A 21,427-nucleotide genomic window follows, 5' to 3' on the forward strand; every position below is an offset into this window, starting at 1 on the left:
TAACTCTGACAGTTGGTGAAGATGGAGCAATACAGTGTCCTGGTTAAGAGTAGGAACACAGGGCCGGGGAAACAGCGTGGTGGTAGAGAGCTTGCCCAGCATGAGAGAGGCCCTGGGTGCTACCCTCAGCACCACCAAAAAGACAGCAAGACTAAGAACACTGACCGCCTATCCACCTGAAGCACCTTCTTCATAGGGGTGTTGTGAAGATTCAGGAGTTAACACACATAATGTCCTTGTAACAGTGTGGGACACACAGCAAGTGTTAGGTTACTCAGCAATTATCACTGGCATCTTTCCAATCATCACATCATCGTCTTTTTATGTCAACTCTACAAAAACAACCCCAATATTTCTATGACAACATCCAAAATCTTTTCGCCAAATTGGTCTCTGGGAATGAGGGATATGGCACAAAGGAGAAAGGAAAGCCAGGAAACAGGCAAGGAACATTCCAGGGGACCCTCACCAAGTGTAGTTCACATAGCAGATAAAAGGTAAAAACAAATCCAGTTAAATGTGAATTTTGAGTATGTAACAAATAGGTCTTTAGTATATGCATATCTTATATTTTGCAGGGTATATACTCATTTTTTTCAATTTCTCATTACTTATATAAAATTCTGAGCCAGGTATGGTGGCGCACACCTTTAATCCCAGCACTCAGGAGGCAGAGGTAGGAGGATCATTGAGTTCCAGGCCACCCTGAGACTACACAGTGAATTCAAAGTCAGCCTGGGCTAGAGTGAGAGACTGCCTCAAAAGAAGGGGGGACTGGGGAGATGACTCAGTGATTAAAGGTGCTTGCTTGCAATACCTGTTATTGTGGGTTCAATTGCCCAGGACCTATGTAAAGTCAGATGCACTATGTGACCCATGCACCAGGAGTTTATTTGCAATGACAAGAGGTCCTGGCATGCTAATGTTTGTTCTCAAATAAATAAATTAATTAATTAAAACAAGAAATGGGGAGTCAGATGTGGTGGCACAATGCCTTTAATCCCAGCACTTGGAAGCCAGAGGTAGGACGATCATTGTGAGTTCGAGGGCACCCTGAGACGACATAGTGGATTCCAGGTCAGCCTAGACTAGTGTGAGACCCTACCTTGAAACACCCCCCCCCCCCCCGCAAAAAAAGAATAAACCCAAAATTCTTATTTAACTGAGCATCCTGGGTATGTTTTTCTTCTGCTTTTTATTCTGGGTTCTGAGGGATTTTTTGTTTTGTTTTGTTTTTGTTTTTTTGGTTTTTTTTTTGGTGTGGGGGGGTGTCCAAGTTAGGGTCTCACTCTAGCCTAGGCTGACCTAGAATTCACTATGTAGTCTCAGGGTGGCCATGAAGTCTGGGCCATCCTCCTACCTCTGCCTCCTGAGTGCTGGGATTAAAGGCGTGAGGTACCACACCGAGCTGGGTTTGAATTTTTTATTTTTGTTCAGTTGTTGCTTATTATTAGGGGAAGGAGTCTAGCTGTGTTGCTTACCCTGATCTAAAACTTTTGGGCTCAAGGGATCCTCTCTGATTTTGCCTTCAGAGTTGCTGGTTGGTTATTTTCTGCAGTCCTGGGCATCAAACCTAGTATCTTGCATATGGTATGCAACTGCTCTACCAATGAGCTATATAGCCAGTCTTTTAAAAAATTATTTATTTGCCTATGTGTGCAGGCACATGCATGCCCCAGTGCGCTTGTTGAAGTCAGAGAACAACCTTAAGTCCGTCCTTGCCATTCCATCTCAATGGAGGCTGTTTCTCCGGATCTTGCTCTGCTGTTTTTTTTGCTGTGCTCACTGACTGCGTCCAGGAAGTTCTCCACCTTTCATCTCATCATGAGAGTGAAGGGATTACAGGTGCCAGCCATAGCTTCAGGCTTTTGATGTGGGGTCTGAGGATCAAACTCCAGTACTTAGGCTTGAGCAGTGAGCACCTTATCTACTGAGCCATCTCCCCAGTTCCACATTAAAAAAAAAAAAAAAAAAAAAAGCCAGACATGGTATGGTGCTGCATGCCTTTAATCCCAGCACTTGGGAGGCAGAGGTAGGGGGATCGCCAAGACTTCAAGGCCAACCTGAGACCACATAGTGAATTCCAGGTCAGCTTGAGCTAGAGTGAGACCTTACCTCAAAAAAAAAGGGGGGGGGGTTGTTTGCTTATTGGTTTTGTTCTTTTCAAACCTAGCGCAAGCTGATATGGGAACCACTCAGTAGTCCAAGGATGGCCTCAAACTCACAACCATCCTCCAACCCTGCCTCCTGAGTGCTGGGATTAAAAGCACACACCACCACACTCAGCTCTTCTTCAATTTTGAGACAGTCTCAGTAAATTACTTAGGCTGCCTCTAAAATCACTTAGACATCCAGGCAGGCCTTGAACTTTTGATAACAACTTGTACTTTATTTGCTAAAAATTCAACAACCCTTTCCTGAGATTGGTAAGGTGGTTCCCATCTTACAGGTGATTAAATGAAACTCAAAGCGATAAGTAAACAGCTAAGCGAAGAGTCCCAGCAGGTCTCCAAAGCCCATGTGTTTGCCTGCCAATTCCAGCTACATTCCTCCCAAAGGGTACAGAGTAGAGGAGAGAAACTGTGCCCTCAGTCACTTGCCTGCAATCCAGGCCTGCTCCTCAGCTCCCAACGGGCTACTACACATACAAAGGGCCATTTCTTCCCAGAAAGAAGAACCTACTGATCTCCAATACCAGAGCACCAGGAAGTATCTGGTAAGTAGAAGACAAGAGTGGTACACACAACCCTTCCAGGAGCTGTCCCTGCCTGAAGCCAGGACCTAATGTAGCCCTTCCAAGAGAAAAGTCAAAAGGCTCCATAGGAAGAGATGGCTTCGTGGTTAAGGCGCTTTCCTGCAAAGCCAAAGGACCTCAGTTCAATTCCCCAGTACCCACGTAAGCCAGATGCACAAGACGGCACATGCATCTGGAGTTTGTTTCCGGTGGCTGGAAGCCCTGGTGCACCCATTCCTTCATTCTCATTCTCTCTCTCTCTCTCTCTCTCTCTCTCTCTTTCTCCCTCTCTCTCTCTCTCTTTGCCTCTTTCCCTCTCTCAAATAAAATAATAATAACAACAGTAATAATAAAAGTTCCAGAGGAAATCCCACAGGAAGTCCTGAAATATTTCCACAGCCAAGAGAGAAAGCTCTGTTGTACAGCACAGCAAGGCCAGCCTATGTCCAGGATCGGCCCACAGTCTGGCTCCTGCACAGAAGGCTCCTCCCCAATACTGAGGCAGACAGGCACATACCCAAGGAGCCCCCCAACTCTCCCACCTCGGCTCTCTGGGGCTCCAAGGTGGTATTTCACTTCAGTCATTCTCAGCTCTATTTTTACTCAGAAGTGGCAAGAAACGACAAATGTTGAAAGCAGGACAGTTCAGTCACCAGATCCTATGCCTCTCCGTAAGTCTAGAGACCACAGCTGTGGCTCTGATTGTGAGAGGGATAAGGAAGGGTACCAAAAACTTCTTTTAGGACAAGGAGTCTAGGTCCAGAGCCCACTCCTAAGTCAGTGGCTACCCAGGTAACCTCCAGCCTCATCTTCACCTGGAACAGAAAGTCCCAAGGGCATGCAAAGGACTAGCTTTCACAAAATGAGGATGGGGGATGGTGCCAGTATGATTATGGTACAAGTTGTGCCAGAGATGAGTAGGAACCAATCTCTACACTTGATCTAAGCCAAAAGGCCGAGAAACCGTGACAGCCAGACTCAGACAGGGAACCCATGAGGAGATGAGATGCTGCCCCTCAGGAAGGAGGCGGGGGCTGGGAGGTGGAGCACTGCAGTGGCTGAATCAGAGCTAGGGTGGACGCTGGGGTCCAGGGCCTGTGAGCACCCGCCTGCGGCAGGCAGCATCATCACTGAGGACTCTTTAGACCTGCAGAATGGGAGGCCGGACCCTGACCTGTAGAGTCAGAATGTGCATCAATGCACTTCAGTCTAGGCCAAGCCTTGACTTACAACTAGGGGGGCCGCGGATCTGATGTCTCTAATCCTTTTCTAATTGTCCTTCTGCCCTCCTGGCACCCCGTCCTTCCTCCCCCTCACATCCTCTCTGCTCACACAATTCTCTTAGGTGGCCCTGTGCCAGTAAAACAGGTCTCGGCTCATAACACGCTTCTTCTCTTTAAATCCCCTAAAGCAATTAGAAAGCACTCCCCAATCTCCCACCTGCTTGGTACTCATCTGAGATTTGGGGCTCAAGACACTTACCTCAAAATATGACTTCAGGAGACCAGATTATGCCATCCCAAAATATTCTTCCTTGGCATGTTTTGAGCTAGTTATTCTAAGACACTTCAGACAAGGGAACTGCTTGGCAAAGCTGTCCTTCCAAGAGAAATTTACATCTACAAAGGAAATCTACAAGAGTAAAAGTATCTGGAACAGGAAGAGGGCTGCTCCACACAATTTTTATTACCCCAAATGTTCTAGCTAAGTAACAAAATAACCTTGATTCACCAAACGACTCTTCCCCCATGCTCCTGTCCTTATGTTATCACCAAGCCCCTAGTCCTTTACAGAGTTCAGGATTCTGTACCAATATCCATGAGGGTCTAGGACCAGGAACCCAGAATATCAACATACTAGATACTCAAGTCCATTATACAAGGGCACAAGGGAGGATCTAGCTGGCTGGCAGAGCTCCTGCCTAGCAAGCACGAGGGCCCTAGGTTCCTTCTCCAGCACCACCAAGGGGAAAAAAAAAAAAAAACGATAAAGAAATAATATGCCACAAGGAGGGGCTAGAGGTGTAGCCCAGTGGCTAAACTCACGCTCTGCATGCCCAAGGGACTGGGTTCAATCACTGACAAGGCCCAAAGCAGTACAATGTAGGCATATAACCTCCTATGTCCTTTAAACCATTGGTCTATTACATAAAACTCCCAATATAAGTACGTAATGGCTATTATGCTGTATTGTTTAGGGACTAATAACAAGGGGAAATCCTGTACATGTTCAATAAATGCATTTGTCTTTCAAATACTTCTTATCTGGACTTGGTTGACCCCATGGATGTGGAACACACACATACAGAGAACAGTATGTACACACCTGAATCATCTGAGCTTTCTTGGAGTATCATATTCTATGGAACTCTATGCATAGGCACTGGATTAAAGTGATTTTTCTCCTTTCATCCATCTTATGTCAATTTAACTCACAGCCCAGCCAAGGAACACGGTAAGGGCAGCAGAAAGGGAAAGTAGTAGTTAAGTGTCCCAACCTCCAAATCTGGCTGGGCAAGCAGAGGAGAACAGGAGAGGGCAACCAGACATTTCTGGACTGAGTCCCAAGGAAAGCTGTGCAACTTTCTTAGAGACTTGGTGGGGCGAGGGTAGGTGGCTCGTCCAGGAGAAAGGATAAGAATAATTGGGTTGAGCTGGGCGTGGTGGCGCAAGCCTTTAATCTCAGCAGTTGGGAGGGCCACCCTGAGACTACATAGTGAATTCCAAGTCAGCCTGAGCTAGAGTGAGACCCTACCTCGAAAAACAAAACAAACAACAACAATAATAATAATTGGGTTGTGGAAGTGAAGATATTATTTGTAAAGTGCTGAGAACAAGGTCTGGCATCCTACAAATACAGCCTTTGTTATTCTTCATGCCTGTAAGGAGCTTAAAATCAGGCAGAAAAGAATTAACAACTTGGGCATGAAACACACTGTCAGGTAATAGATAAGTGCTAATTGATGTGGCTCACAGCAGGGTTCCCATATCTCTGGGGTGAGTGCCACAGTGGTGGAGGCTCACCCAAGGCTGGAAGCCTAGAGTTCTCTAGGAGCACAGAGTGGCTATGGGATGGCGAGGGGCCTTCCCATACAATGTGGGGAGGGCAGAGGCTGAAATGCTGGGAAACCAGAATGGGTAAACAAAAGGGTTCTCAGGCTTGGAAGATCTTAAAGCCAGTCTGGGGCTGGATAGATGGCTTAGCCCGTAAGGCGCTTGCCTGCAAAGCCAAAAGGAGCAGAGTTCGATTCCCTAGCACCTACTTAAGGCCAGATACACACATGGTGGCACTTGTGTCTGGAGTTCCATTTGCAGCAGCTGGAAGCCCTGGTGCGCCCATTCTATCTCTCCCTCCCCCAGTACTTAGAAGGCAGAAGTAGGAGGATCACTGGGAGGAGTTCAAGGTCAGTCTGAGACTACACAGTGAATTCCAGGTCAGCCTGGGCCAAAGTGAGACACTACTTTGAAAAAGGAAAAAAATTAATATATAGAAAATTAAAGGCAGTTTGGGCAAGATATGGTAGCAAAGGGCAGGGGGAAATGAGTTTAGCCCAACCTTCTTTCTGTAGCTTAGAAAGAACTATGACAAGAAAAAAAGTCCATATATGTTCATGGTGTACATGTTTTTTCCTATTTGCAACCCACAGTTGGCTTGAATTCACAAATACACAAACAACTGAAAAAGACAGATTTCTGTCTGAACCAGAATGTCTCCATTTTTGAACTCTGACTGCCATTTCACAATTGTTTAACTCTGTTTCCTAAGGGTGAGCCAGACCACCCATCTCAATTTTCAATTCCCTGGAATGGCCCAAATCACCTGTCCAATTATCAGCCCCCCCAGGTGGCCCAAGCCCTGAGTCAAGTGGACAGCCTTGCAACCAAGAATTCCAACGTCCTCACTGCCCCATACTAGTCTGTAAGGAAAGTTACTACTGACCTTCCGGGTCAGAGTCCTTCCCAAGCTTTACCAAAGAAAGCCTATCTCAGTTGCTGAGTTGAGCCTTCCCTCTCATTTCTTATTTGTTTGTTTTTTAACCCCAACAGTCTGCCTCACGGCAGGCATCTGCACCTAGGCCTGGGCTATGGTGGCGGCTGCCCAGCCACACACTCAAGCCAGAAGCAGCTCTTCTGATAATCTCATGTCCCAGTCCTCATTACCAGGGAGCCCTGCTTGGCACAAGGCTTCTACTTTTGCTCAATAAAGTTCCTGTACCCAGAGCCAGCTCCCAGCTTCCACTGGCCCCATCCAGGTGAACACCCTCTAGGCCTCCCAAGATGAGGAACATTAGCTTAGGAGCTGCCCATGGGGGTCTGCAAAATGCTTGTCAGCCTGAACCAGGGGAAAGGGACATTCCACAAAGCCGGGTGGCACACCAGCTGGTCTCTCATTAACCCTCTCAATGATGCAATAGAAAATTAACAACCATTTCTGCTCCATTAACACCAAAGTGGGCCCATCAGGGGGCAAATGGAGGTGGGGAAAACATGGATTCTTGCCTAGCCAGAGGCACTAACATAGACCAGATGCCTATGCTGCTGCCACTCAGGAAGGAGCAGACAGAGACCCTGTGTGTCAGGACTGGTGCAGCCGCGGTGGGAGTCAACAGCAGTGGCAAATCACAACGCCAAGCCCCTTCTCAGCCTTAAACTGTGGGCCATGACTCTCCATGACTGTACTGGATATTATGGTTTGGATATGAAGTGTCCCCAGACTAAGTGTACTGAAGGCTTTGTGGCCAGCTGATAGGATTTGAGGGAGTGACTGGATCTATCTGAAGAGTAGATGAACCTCCTGATGGAGTCAATAATTTGATGGCATCTGGGGCAGGAGAAGGTGGGGGCCTAGTTTGAGGAAGCAGGCCCATAGGGGCATGTCTGTAAAGGAAGTCTCCACCACGTTTCCTTCTCCCTCTGTTTCCAGGCCACCATGAGGCCAGTGGCTTTCCTCTGCCATGCACTTTTGCCATAGTACACTGCCTCATCACAGGGCCAGACACACCCAGCCTAAAGGCCAGTGGACTGAAACCATGAGCTAAAATAAGTCTTTCCTCCTCTAACATTGTTCATGTCAAGTACTTTATAGTTGATGGGCACACAGTGAGGATTAAGTGAGATAATAAGTGAGAAAATGCTAGCTCAAGTCTGATTTGCATTTTGTTTGGACAGGGGTGGTGGAGCAAGATAAGGCCTCACTATGTATCCCTGACTGGTCTAGTTATTTGCTATGCAATCCAGGCTAACCTTGAACTCATGGCAATCCTCCTGCCTCAGCCTCCTGAGCACTGGTATTACATAGTGTAAGGCTATGCCAGGCTCAAGGGCTATTTTCACCTGACTAGAATCTAAAGACACAAAAGGGTCTGACTTATTAATTCAGGGTTCACAGTCAGCCTCTTGTGACTGAGAGAAAAGGACTATGGGACCCTGCTCCCCAAACTCTTATTTATTCCCTGAGCCAACAGTAACTACAAGCAGTGAGACCTGAGAGCCTGTTAGAACGCAGATCTTGGGCCTCATCCCAGACCCACTGAACTGAGGGGCTTAACTGTATCCCCAGGAGGTTCAAATGCACACTGGAGTTTGAGAAGCTGCTCCAGATATTCAGTCGTGGGAAAATCATCTCCTTCCCTCCCTTCCTGACCGCAGGAAAGCACAAGGCAAGGGCTGTGGGTTAGTGGAGGAAGAGGAGCCAACGCAGAGGCTCCTCTGATTAGCAACTGCTTGCTTGTCACACGTAACTGTTCCACTCAGTCACATGCTCAGAAAATCATTCCCTTCTTCAATCCTTGTGTGCGTGCAACATTGGGGCTTCATTTCTTTTTTCCACTTTCCTGTTACTAATAATCAAAGACTGTGGTCCTAGAGTGTCTGTAACAATCTATCCTCTATCTCCTTTTAAACAAAGAAGTGGAAGGGTTCAAATTCAGGACCTACCAAGAGCAACAATGTGCAACTAGAATTAATAACTCTGTTTAGTTTTTGTTCATTTGTTACAAGTGGAACAAGTTTCCCAATAGCTTTCCTCTCTAAATTAAGTTGCAGCTTAAACAATGAATCAAATGGAAGAAAAATATTCAGTCTGCAGTAACAGAGCATGGTAGAAAGCGCAGCAGTGGTATATTAATGACTACAGTTCAACATTATTATTCCCCAGTTATTAAGAGTTCTTTAAGATCATCTCCTCCACTCAAGGTCAGGAAATCAATATAGGTCATGACCAACACTGTTTTTCAATTTAAAAAAATTATTTATTTGAGAGACAGAGAGAGAATGGGTATACCAGGGCCTTCAGCCACCACAAACAAACTCCAGATGCATATGCCACCTTGTGCATCTATCTGGCTTGCATGGATCCTGGGCAATTGAGCCTGGATCCTTTGGCATCACAGACAAATGCCTTTAACTGCTAAGCCATCCCTCCAACCCTCTTTTTTTTTTTAATTAATTAATTAATTAATTTTTATTTGAGATAGAAAGAGAGAAAGGGAGGGAGACAGAGAGAGAGAGAGAGAGAGAGAGAGAGAGAGAGAGAGAGAGAGAAAGTGCATGTGTGAACAGGTACTCCAGGATTTCTAGCCATTGCAAATGAACTCCAGATACATGTGTCACCTTGTACATCTGGCTTACATGGGATCTGAAGAATCAAACCTGGGTCCTTAGGCTTCACAGGCAAGTGTATTAACAGCTAAGCCATCTCTCCAGCCCTTGGTTTTTTTTTTATTTAAATGGAATGGAGAGATGGCTTAGCTATTAAGGCGCTTGCTTGCAAAGCCTAAGGACCCAGGTTCAATCACTCTCCAGATTCCACATAACCCACAAGGTACAAGCATCTGGAATTCAACTGCAGTAGCTAAGACCCTGGTGTGCCAATTCTCTCTCGCTCTCTCTCTAAAAATAAAAATAAAAAAATAATAAATGGAATGGAATGGAAAATGATAGGAAGGCTTTTATAAAAGTTTGAATGCACTCGCTGCAAATGTGATAAGGGAAGGATGGTGATAAGGTAAGGATAACTCCAAAAAACTCATTTAGTTTGTGTGCACATTGGCTTATAGTATAAATGTATGCCTTATTTAATGCCTCTGGAGCCAACTGAGTTACCAAGTCATTGGCCTAGCCCCCAAATGAATCACAAGGGTGTGGAGTTCAACCTTTTGGCCAGGCCATGCAGGAACAAATTCTCTTAATGCTACTTGCTGAACCTTCCCACCACAGCCCCTTGGCTTCTCTTTCATGGCACAGAAGGGACGCAGGCAACTCTCTCACAGCTTTATCAGTGGCTGTTCCCCAATCTGACTTTGCCCCACCAAGTCACTGTTTAGAACTGCACAAAAGCACTGAAAGGGACAGTGTGCCTTTCTGGAGAAATGGCCTCCATCACCAGGATCTGCTCTTCTGACCTCTCATCCCTTTTGGGTTTAGGACTCAGTCTGAGAGGTCTTCATAGAGAGATTTTTTGTTTTCTTTTGTTTTTCAAAGTAGGGTCTCACGCTTGCTCAGGCTGACCTGGAATTCACTATGTACTCTCAGGGTGGCCTTGAACACAAGATGATCCTCCTACCTCTGCCTCCCGAGTGCTGGGATTAAAGGTGTGTGCCACCACGCCTGGTTTCATGGAGAGATATTACTTCTTTGAACGGAAGTGATGGGGAAGTGAAGAGGAAGGAGAGGAAGGGCAGGAATAGCAGGGGAAAATTCTAGGTAGGCAAGGGGTAGAGAGCACAGCAGTATGGCAACCTGGAGAAAGAAGCTTGACAAGGCTGGGCTCCTGCCCACCACATTTTGGACCCAAGGGGAAAGGGTGAGAAGGCAGCAGCAGAGCAGGGCACAGGGGGGAGGCTGGAGCAGAAGAGGGATCGAAAGCCACTAAGACTCTAAAGACAACTGAAATTCCACACCTGTCCCCCTTAAGAAAACGTGATGAGGGAATGGTACAAGGGGTTCTTAGACCCCCACCACGCAGGTGTTCCTAAAAATGCCATGGACTCAGTGAAGAAAGTGAGCTGCCCCTAGAATATTGAGCAGCAAGGGAAAAGGATGAGAATGTGAGAATGTGCTGGGGAGCCCGCCTCCCCCACTCCTACCTCTCTGGTCTGGTTCTCAGCTTGGGCTTTGCTCCCTCTGCTCACCACACAGGAACCTTTTGTGAAATGAGGCCTCCCATCCTATTCAGGTCCTTTTTGGCCTCAGCCAAAAGTGGGTCTGCTAAGACCTAAGTCACCAGGCTCAGGCTTCTCCAGAGCATTGGTGTCTCAGTAGGGGACACTCTGGGCCTGAAGGCCTCCGTGACTGTGGGGAGTGGGGCAAGAGGAACTGTGCCCGGCCACTCCAGCACCACACTACTGGTAATTAACATGCTGTGCCTGGGTGAATTCAGACAGCAACCGGATCTTTGCCCAACAGGGCCTGGGCCTGGGCAAGGAAATCTGTTGCTCAGTGGCCTGATTTATAGCTAAGGGCTTTCTTTTCCTTCTGGAACTGTGGAGGTGAATTCTAAAAGGCCCAAGAGCAGGGCCAGCACACTTAGGTTCTGCCAAGTACTCTCCTCCAGTGTGCACTTCTCTACCCCTGGTCCCAAGTCCCAGAAAATCAGCATTAACTACACCCTATTCCCCCCCCCCCCACTAAAACTTATGTTCATACTCATTCTCCTCCATTCTCCCAGGGTCTCAATTCTCTCTTCCCTCCCTCTCTCCCTCCACCCCCATTTCTCATCACCACGCAGTACCGCTTGCCAATAACTGCAAGAATGAGGTTATGCTTAGACATGGTCTCCAAATGCCCATGGGGAGGACTGTGCCCTAGGGTAAGGCAGACAGATGAAGGACTTACAAGACACCTGAAGGCTAAGTTGCCCACACATGGGAGGAACTAAGACACAGTCTTGGTTGAGGCAGAAGGATCAGGAGTTCAAGGCCATCTGGGAGTACAGACTGAGTTGAGGGCCAGCCTCGTCAACTTAGCAAGATCCTGTCTCAAAACAAAAAGAATAGCTCAGTGGAAGAGCATTTGCCTAGCTTGCTCCAGGCCCAGGGTTCAATCCCTAATACCTCAACAACAACAAAACTCACAGTGACTCTCTGGCCAGAGAGATCAACCTGACCAATGCACTTCAGTGAAACACAAGCTGCGGGGAATCCCACTGGCCTGCTACGAAGGGCAGAACGTGAGAGGAGCCTAGTTTAGAGTCAGGCTTGTCCGATGGCTTTGAGTTAATTGCTACCTTCTCTGTATCAAGGATGGAAAATAGCTCCTGAAGTCTGGAGAGATGGCTTAGCAGTTAAGGCACTTAACTCAAGGACTTAGGTTGGATTCCCAGTACCCATGTAAGCCAGACACACAAGGTGGCACAAGCATTTGTGGTTCATGTGCATCGGCTTAGAGGCTTCGGTGCACCCATTCTCTCTCCCTTTCTCCCTCCCTCTCTTCTCAAATAAATAAATTAAAATTTTAAAAAAGAAAGAAAATAACTCCTGAGCCATGAGTGGGGAGGACTGATCTGGATTAGGGCTGCCACACAGTAGGGACTCTGATGGTACTGCTGTATTCATGAATCTATAGGAAGCTGTGTGGGCTCTAGAGTCAGAGAGAACTGAGATCTATCTAGTTAGGTACAAACTAGAGACTTGCCCCAATAACTGAACCTCTTGGGACCTCTGTTTCCTCTACCTAGGGATAGTACCAGTTTGGGTTTTTTATGATCACGCCTGGACAATACCTAACATCTCTAGTACACAGTAGGGCTTATTCACTTTCATTCTTTCCAAAGAAAAAACTAAAAAGCAGATTTTACTAAATGGAAAAATCTAATTTCTCTAAGCCTAGCAGGACTCACAGACTTGTTTTTCACTGGGAGACCTCAGCAGAAGCCATTTTTACCAAAGGGATGGTACTGAGGTACCAGCACACAGCATGCACTGACACTCTCAAAGAGGGGCCCTCCTCCTAAAAGTATGCCTTCCGGGGATCACTAAAACAACAAAAGCTCATGAAAGCACACTGCTTAACAAGGTACCACAAATGAGGTTATCAATTGCTTTTGTGGGGAGAAGATGTCCTCAGCCAGAGGTAGCTGAGCTTAATTACTTAGCATCTTTGGTCTGAGTAAATCTTGATCCATTAAACCCTTCCTGCTGCCTGAGCGGCAATGCCCAAGAGGAAGAGGTTAGCCCAGCACACTGACAGGATCAGCCCTTCAATTCACCAAGGTAATTACGGCCACATCCTTCCCCAGTAGTCCAAAACAAATCGCAGATCTCTAGTCAACCTTGGGCTTGCCTAGGCAGCCCCAGCTCTGCCGACACTCCCAGGAGGCTGATGGCCATGCCCCTTGCCAGTGAAAAGGCCTCTGAGCTCCTCTGGCACTAGTCTGAGAGGCCTCCAGCAGGAAACCTCTTCTGCAGACCTTGCCCGCCTTGGGCAAAATACCTGATCCTGTCTCCCACATCACTTGTGGTCTAAGAGACCATGAAAGAGGCATCCAAAGTGAGGACCAGGACAAGGAAGAGGGGAAAGGACCTGACCAACGGGGCTTCCACGGAGCACAGCACACCTAGCCCCACGTCTGGAAGAATCCTGCGCAGCCAGTAAAGCCAGAGTCACCCGGTGTGTGCTAAAGGAGAAAGGACAGGGGACGAGGCCACAAATCAGAGGAAGACCAAATCACATCTGCAGCTAGGAGAGAACTGTGTCCCACCCACAAATAGTCATAGTACCATCTGACCTCTTTTTTTAATCTTTTATTATTATTTTTTATCACAGAAAGAGAGAAAGAGAGAGAAGTGGCGTGCCAGGGCCTCCAGCCACTGCAAATCCACGTGCACCAGCTTGTGCATGTATGCAACCTTGCATGCTTGCATTACCTTGTGCGTCTGACTTACACGGGACCTGGAGAGTCGAACATGAGTCCTTAGGCTTAGCAGGCAAGCGACTTAACTGATAAACCATCTCTCCAGAGGCCCCTCCCCACCACACACACCTTTTTAAAAGACTCTTCCAAATGCTTTGGTCAGGGGAAGAATTGGGCACCTGTCCTCAGCTTCCACATGGGTTAGACACTAGTCTGCCTGTTGCCCTCATTTTTTCTTCCTCCCAGTGACTTGGTCTGAAGTATATTCTACCTCTACCTCAGGGGCCAGGGGAAGACTTCTGCGACCAACATGAGTACCCATGGCTCCAAATGACTAAACCTTATCCTAAGAAATAGAAACTGGGGTAGGCTACGATCTTGATGCTGGGGATAGAACTCAGTTGATATGGAGTGCTTGCCAGCATGCAGAAAGCCCTGGGTTAAATCCCCAGTATATTAAAGAGACATGCCTATAATCTTAGGATTGGTGGGGAGGTGGAAGCTGGAGGATCAGGAGTCCAAGGTCATCCTTGGCTACAGAGTGAGTTCTGGGACAGCCTGGGATAGAGTCTGTCTCCCTTTTGGCCTGGTGAGCAGTAAACCTGCAGTTTTCTGTCACAGGTACAGATAATCCTCAGAGGAAAGTGCTAGAACACTGCAGAAAAGGTCACTGTAGGGCTGGGGAAATGGCTTAGTGGTTAAGGCATTTGCCTGCAAAGCCTAAGGACCCTGGTTCAATTCCCCAGGACCTATGTAAGCCAAGGTAATGCACAAGGGGGCGCATGCATCTGGAGTCCATTTGCAGTGGCTGGAGGCCCTGGTATGCCCGTTCTCTCTCTTTCTCTCTGCCTCTTCCTCTCTCTCAAATAAATAAATAAAATAGTACAAAAAAGTTAAAAAATAAAAAGAAAGAAAAGGATACTGTAGACAAGACCCTAACACCCCACCTTTGCCCACCACAGCCAAGAGCCTGGCTGGTAGAGAAGAACGTGGAGTTGCCCTCTGTGGCCATTTGAAGCTGCCTAGTTCCAGACTTGCCCCCAAAAGGTTCAAGCTAAGTCAAACAGCTGCAGTACAAACACTGCAGCGAAGCCTTCCAATCACAGGCCCTAGAAAAGCACAGGGCTCCCTTGGGGGGTCTCAACTCTACTCCCGCTACTACAATTACCAAGTGCACACACCAGGAAATTGTGAATGGGCCAGATCACATGTTTCTGGTATTTCTGGTGGAGTCAGGCATTAAAGGAGCTAAGAACACGGAAGTTTTCTTTTCTAACTCATACCACCAAAACTACTGAAAGCTTACACATGAGCACTGGGCTAGGTATCCCCAAAAACTGTGGGTGTAGCTAGGCATTAGAGTGATTGCCTACTATATATATGCAAGGCTCTGGGTTTATTCACAGCCCTGTGTTGCTTGGGTTTTGTTTCATTTTTGTTTTTAATGTTGATTTAATATTCTCTTGCTGTCATTCCCCTCACCACCTTCCCCAGACCCTGCTAAACTCATATGGCAAGGCTTTCACCAAACCAGTCCCATGATGAGACTGTGATGAGCTGGACAGATGGGCAGTTCAGCAACATCCCTCATCCGCAAAGCTGTTAATAGACATTAACTAATCCACACGACACCCCTGAGAGACATCAATTTACAGAGGAGTGGGCACAATGAAGGTGCCAGAATCATCCCATGAAACAGACTGTACCTTAGACAGAGAACAGCCTAAGTGTTCCCCCCCAACCCCTCCAGGGAGGCGCAGAATGGATTTTCTCATCATTCCCATCATCACTCTACAAGTATCTTTACAGCTAATTCTACATGAATGTTCCCATCACTTCTTCATCTTTCCAAATAACAAGAGGAACAATCACAACAACCAGAAGCTTTTCTCAGTAGAGGACTTAATTGTTCTGTCAGCTACCTCTGAGACTTCAACGGCCATGACAATTATGGGCCAGTACTGATGGGAAGGAATAAACGACTGACACTATTCATACACAAGAAAGCGTCCATCTGCAGGTGTTCACTTGCACACCAAGGGAGGACTGATGCAGCCTGCTGAGCGAGCAGCTCTGATCAAACCTGGTGCTGGTGGCTTGGTCCCAAGTGTACAGCAAAGGTAGAACTGAGATGAGACACTGAAGCAGTTTCAGGGTCATCAGGAGATGGGGTTTGTAGCCTCATAGCCCCAGATAAGCTTTCTGGGCCCATGGATGAGAGCTGAGTCTATAAAGGGGATGAAAATATCACGAGAGACAGAAATAATCCCTTGGAAATGCTGTTTGGAGTAAGAGACATCGATTCTAAAAGGCAGAATTCCTGTAACTGCAGATGGCCACATTCTGCCTTTGATGAAGTCCAAGAAACTGTAGGCTTTTGCTTGGCTCAGTACAGTTAAGTATGTTTTCTTGGAAGAAAAGAGGCTGAATGGCAAAAGAAAGAGTCTTGACATACAATTCTGTGTCTCTCTTCTGACGAAGGACAGAGCACTTAGGAGAAGCTAAATGAAGAGCCTGCCTGGGTCACACAGTGTCTCAGTCCAGATCTGCTTTGAAGGTTGTCTATACTTGAAGAAGGGGCTGGAGAGATGGCTTAGTGGTTAAGGCACTTGCCTGCAATGCCTAATGACCCAGGTTCGATTACCCAGTGCCCATGTAAAGCCAGATACACAATGTGGCACATACATCTGGAATCTGTTTGCAGTGGCTAGAGAACGTGGAGCACCCATTCTCCTCCCCCCCCCCCTCTCTCTCTCTCTCTCTCTCTCTCTCTCTCTGCTTGCAAACAAATAAATAAATCTCTGCTGCATACTTGGAGTTAGGATAGGTAAGTTTTCTCAGCATCACTCATGTTTGAATTATTTCAGAGTTCAATTTTTTTTAAATATTTTTTTTTTTTTGAGAGAAAGAGAAAAATAATGACAGAGAGAGGAGGGAGAAGAATGGGCACACCAGGGCCTCTAGTCCTGGGTCTTTAGGCTCTACAGGCAAGCACCCTAACCACTATGCCATCTCTCCAGCTCAGAAATTAATTTGAGAGAAAGGGAGAGAGACAGAGAGAGAGAGAGAGAGAGAGAGAGAGAGGGAGAGAGAACGGGCATGCCAGGGCCTCCAGCCACTGCAAACAAACTCCAGATGCATAAACCACCTTGTGCATGTGTCTTACGTGGGTTCTGGGATCCTTTGGCTTTGCAAGCAAATGCCTTAACTGCTAAGCCAACTTCTCTAGCTCACGGAACTTAATTTTATAAAGGACACTACATCCATTCATTAGAGTACATGGTGGCAGGAATCTGGGATGGCTGCAACCCTCTTATGTCACTCCAGTGTATCAGGGCCAGGAATCCTGCTCCAGTCAGTCCAAGGCTACACTGGCAGCTGGGATCTAACCTATCTCCTTGAGCAGGACAAACTGCCATTACCTCAGCCTGCAGGACTCCTAGTCCAAGGAAGAGGGGGCAGATTTGCTACACACCTTTTCTCAAGTGACCATCAGCCTGCGATGATGTGGCACACTCCTCCTTGGCTCAGCTGCTGATAGCAGAAAGAACAGCAGGCTGACAATTCCAAAGACAAGAAACATGAGGAAGGAAACTGGGCATGGCTGTGCACTTTTAATCCCAGCACTTGGGAGGCAGACATAGGAGTCTCGTGAGTTTGAGGCCACCCTGAGACTACGTAGTGAATTCCAGGTCAGCCTGGGCTAGAGGGAGACCCTACCTTGGGGGGGTGGGGGGGGGCAGTAAGGGACTGGTGTGCAGTATGGCTTCTTAGCAGCAGTCACTGGCCTCAGAGAGAGCCTCAGTCATCCTCTCCAGAGCTCCAGGAACAAGCCCCTGGATTCTGCAAGTGAAACAAAACAGTGTGGTGGCAGGATCTTCAAAGTCACTTACCCTGCTGGATCATTTCAGGAGAAAATCTGAACAGAGGACCAAAGAAGCAGGCATTTCCCACTGCATGATAGCATAAGCCTTGAATAAGCTCAGACATACCTGTGGTGCTCAGGGTAGAATCCTCTTCACTGGCCTACAGTATGATCTAAGTTCCCTTCTGTCATTTGCCAGTTATTTGACCTTAGGCAAACAATTTAATTGTACTGAGCTTCCCTGTCCTAATCTGTAAGAATCCAGAGTTGTGAAGTTGGGGGAGAATGTGCCAAGCACAGTACCCAATGCCCTCAACCCAGGAGATGCTATGACCAATGTTAGAGGAGCATCACTCGTTCACATCTCCAAGGAGTCATATTGGCCGCCTTTGGTGTACCCCATTTTAAATTCCTGATGGAGCCAGGCATGTGCCTTGTGCCTTTAATCCCAGCACTCAGGAGGCAGAGGTAGGAGGATCGCTGTGAGTTTGAGGCCAGCCTGAAACTACATAGTGAATTCCAGGTCAGCTTGGGCTAGAGTGAGACCCTACCTAGAAAAAAAGAAAACATACACACACACAAATTCCTGATGGCCTAGCATTGGTGGAGACCCACCTCCCCACGACTGTGAACCTCATAACCAAATAGCTTCCAGAGAAACAGAGGAACTTCTGGGAGCCACAGGACCATGCTGCCAGGCAAATGACAGCCTGGGTATTTGTTTAATTTAAGCTCTTGACAAGAGGAAACTGGATGGCTAACAGCCCAAATATGACTGACTGCACAGCACCTTCCCAGGAATCCTCATACTACATACTGTCAAAAAAGCCAATCTGGAGTGTGAGGCAGGAACCTCATGTTCTGCTGCCTAGCTGGTGCCCTTGTCCACATCACCAAGCAGCTGACTCAGGGCTGAGAGGTGAGGGTTTCAGCCAAGAGGGTACACGGCTCTGATACCAAGATGCCTGAGTTAGGTCTGGTTTAGGGCACCCCCCCCCCAACAAAAGAAGCCCTTGGACTAATTCCCTTTTCTGTCATTCCTCTGGTCAGGAATTCTCAAGGTAGCCTCCAAGAATTTTCCTTCTCAGCTTCAGGCTAGGAGTGGAGGGTGGGGATGATCTGGTAGAAGAGTCTGTCTTTAGGAAAGGGGAGAAAGAGAAAAACCTAGGATGAGTTACATAGGAATGCTTTGGGAACTGAAAACCAAGATAGGGTTTTATAAACAGCCAGAAATACTGGGTCCATAAGTGGATATGTGGCGTTGTTATGACTGTGCTTTGCAAGAACATAGCTAAGCAGAGGACACTAATCAGTCCTTTGGGTCAGGAGCTGATCTGCATCAAAGCTCTGAACAGATGTGCGTCCCCATTCATACAAACACACGTGTACACACACACGCCACACAGCTGTAAGGCCCGACCTTCACCCAATGATGCTGGCCCCAGCCAGGAAGGAGCAGATGGAATGGCTGGGCTTGGCGCAGGACTCAGCCCAGAGGAACCAGCTCTGCCCCTTTGATGTTGAAAAACCAAAGCAGAATGAGCCATCACAAGAGCTACTGGGAGGGGGAAGAGGAGGAGGAGACGGGAATCTGAGGCTGGGGAAAGATGTGGAAAGGACAAAACTCGGGGTGGGGGAAGGGGGAAAGGTTGCAGAAGGCAGAGGCTGGATACCCAGATGGGTTCTGCAAGGCATCCAAGGCAAGACCTTGAGACTCTCCCCTTACGCTAGGAATATGACTGAGAGTAAGCACTGCTTACAAGCCAGGCTAACCCTTCAAAATGTCCTTGTTCCAGGGCATCCAATGTTTAGGGCCACCAGCAAGCTCCGCCAGCCTCACAGGATTCTGTTAAGAGTGAGTGGCAGGGCCCCAGAAAGTGGGTCCGGAAGGGCAAATTCCACTGTAGGTTTTGGAGGGCAGCAGGATCCTCTTGCCAAGCCACTAAAAGCCTCTGGGAAAGGTGTCTGGAAGCAGGAGAAGGGAGAGGGGAGAAGGGGCACCTGAGCCACGGGATGGGCTCAAGCCCCAAGGAAGTCCTAGTGATCAGTTACACATCCCCCCCACCAAGCTGTGCAAGAGAAATCACATGACCGCAGCTGATTTGGGAGCGAGGGGGTGGAGAACCAGAGGTTTGTCTCTTTTTTTAATTCTTCTTTTCTTTTTTGGGGGTGATGGTGGTAGTGATGAGTGGGGGTGGTGACGAGGCTGGCAGGAAAGACTACTTTAGCTGAGGATTTGGATCCCTCATCCAAAATGCCTCCATGGAAATCTGTACCTGATCTTCCAACCCGATCCCACCCTCACCCCCAACCACCACTGCCTCAGGAGGTCCCTGAGGTGGCAAACGCCAGCGCTGCTAAGGACTTTCCCCCAAGATGGCCTTTCTGCTTCGGCGTGGAGAGAAGCCGCCGGTCCAGAAGCCCACGTATTGCCCTAAAAAAGGGGTGCTCCCCTCTCTTCGAGCGCTGGAGTACTGGGTTACACAACAGGTGGGAGGGGTGACACAGTTCTCCAGACCTCACCCGTTCGTCCCCCACCCACCCACCCACCCCAAGTCTGCTCTGGGGACCCCACGCCCTCTCCCCCGCCTCCACGTCCGCTGCGCACCTGGCAGACCCGTGCCCGCATCCTCCCCGGCCGGTACCCAGCACCTGGGACACGAGGGCGTTGGGGGCGCCCCGTGGGGTGCAAGGTCCCTTCCGGCCCGTCCCCCTCCCTCGGCCCAAGCACACGCACGTACTGCTGTAGAGGGTGTCGATCCACGAGAGGCGCGGCAGGCCCCGGTGGCTGAGCGGCTCCATGCCCGCGGCGGCGGCGGCGGCGGCGGTCAGACGGGAAACCCGACCCTCATCGCACAACAAAGGAGGGAGGACGAGGGCGGGCGGGGAGCCGGGAGGGGCGCCCAGACCCGGAGGCCGAAGTTACGGCGCGGAGCGCAGGGCGGAGGTGGGGGACGCAGGGAAACAGGTAGCAGGGAGGAGCGAGCCGGGGCTGCGGGCGAGGGGGGCGAGCGCCCCCCCCGGGAGCCCTGGGAGCCGCTGCGGCCGGCCGCGGGGAGCTCCGCTGCGCTCCGCCGCAGACGCCCGAGCCGCCCCCCGCAGCCCGCGCGCCAACTAGCAACTTCCCCGGGGCTGCGCGGCGCCCAGGGGCGGGGGACGGGGGCCGCGGCCAATCGGCGCGAGGCTCGGGCGCGCCCCCACCCCCCCCAGCCGCAGCCCGCCTCGGGAGCCCGGGGCTGGCGTGAGAGCCGAGCAGCCCCCGCCCCACCGACGCCGGGGTAGGAGGCGGGTGGGGGAGCCCCGGAGCCGCTCCAGCCCGCGCACCGACGCTGCTGCGCTCCCGCGGGCAGCGGCGCAGGGCCAAGCTTCCTCTCCTACCCTAGCTGGGCTCAGCAGAATTGGGGCAACCCGCAGACGAGGGGGAGACCTAAGGGCCTGCGGCAGGGTTAGGTGACATCACCTACCACCCTAGGATCTCTAAGCACGGTTCTGGGGGCCGGTGCGGCTGCCAGGCCCCTCCCCTAGGCAAGCCTGGGCAGCGGCGCGGACAGAGTTAAAAGTCCTGCGCGCCGGCTGCAAGGCTGGGCCACCCAGGGATCGTTTCCTCCTAAACCTTAAAGCGCCTCCTTTCAATTGAAATATCCTTAACCTTGCAGGGCGTCAGTTCCCCACCCTACCCAGGGGCCCACGGCTGAAGGAAGGCTAGCGGGCTGGGGGGGGAGGGGGAAGGGGGTCACTGACGGGCTGCCAAGGAAGGAGTATAGGGGCCAAACTGGGGTACTAGAGAAGCTTCAGATACTCCCAGTTCCTCCAGGAACCCTCTCTAGGGACCCTTAGCCACAGGTAGGAGGCCAATCATTCATGCACAATCACACAGGAAGACTGCGGTCAAGGGGTATCAGAAAACAGAACTGCAAATGAACTTCGGATGCATGCGCCACCTTGTGCACCTAGCTTTACGTGGGTACTGGGGAATC

The 21,427-nt window shown here is 49.2% G+C and overlaps 1 protein-coding gene across 2 annotated transcripts in view; it reads right to left on the reverse strand.

The window, feature by feature from the left end:
• Abr (ABR activator of RhoGEF and GTPase) overlaps positions 1–21,427 on the reverse strand; it is a 242,673-nt gene that overhangs the window by 162,735 nt on the left and 58,511 nt on the right. Inside the window, exon 1 of one of the 2 annotated variants that reach the window (XM_045158033.1) lies at positions 20,192–20,337. The exons of the other annotated variant lie outside the window; for it this stretch is intronic. Coding sequence (XP_045013968.1) covers positions 20,192–20,252 — 61 coding nt within the window. The 5' untranslated portion in view covers positions 20,253–20,337. Of the gene's footprint in view, positions 1–20,191; positions 20,338–21,427 lie in introns of those variants that run through there. 2 annotated transcript variants of the gene reach the window in all.

The sequence above is a fragment of the Jaculus jaculus genome, chromosome 9 (assembly GCF_020740685.1).
Source record: "Jaculus jaculus isolate mJacJac1 chromosome 9, mJacJac1.mat.Y.cur, whole genome shotgun sequence".
NCBI classification, from domain to species: Eukaryota; Metazoa; Chordata; class Mammalia; order Rodentia; family Dipodidae; genus Jaculus; species Jaculus jaculus.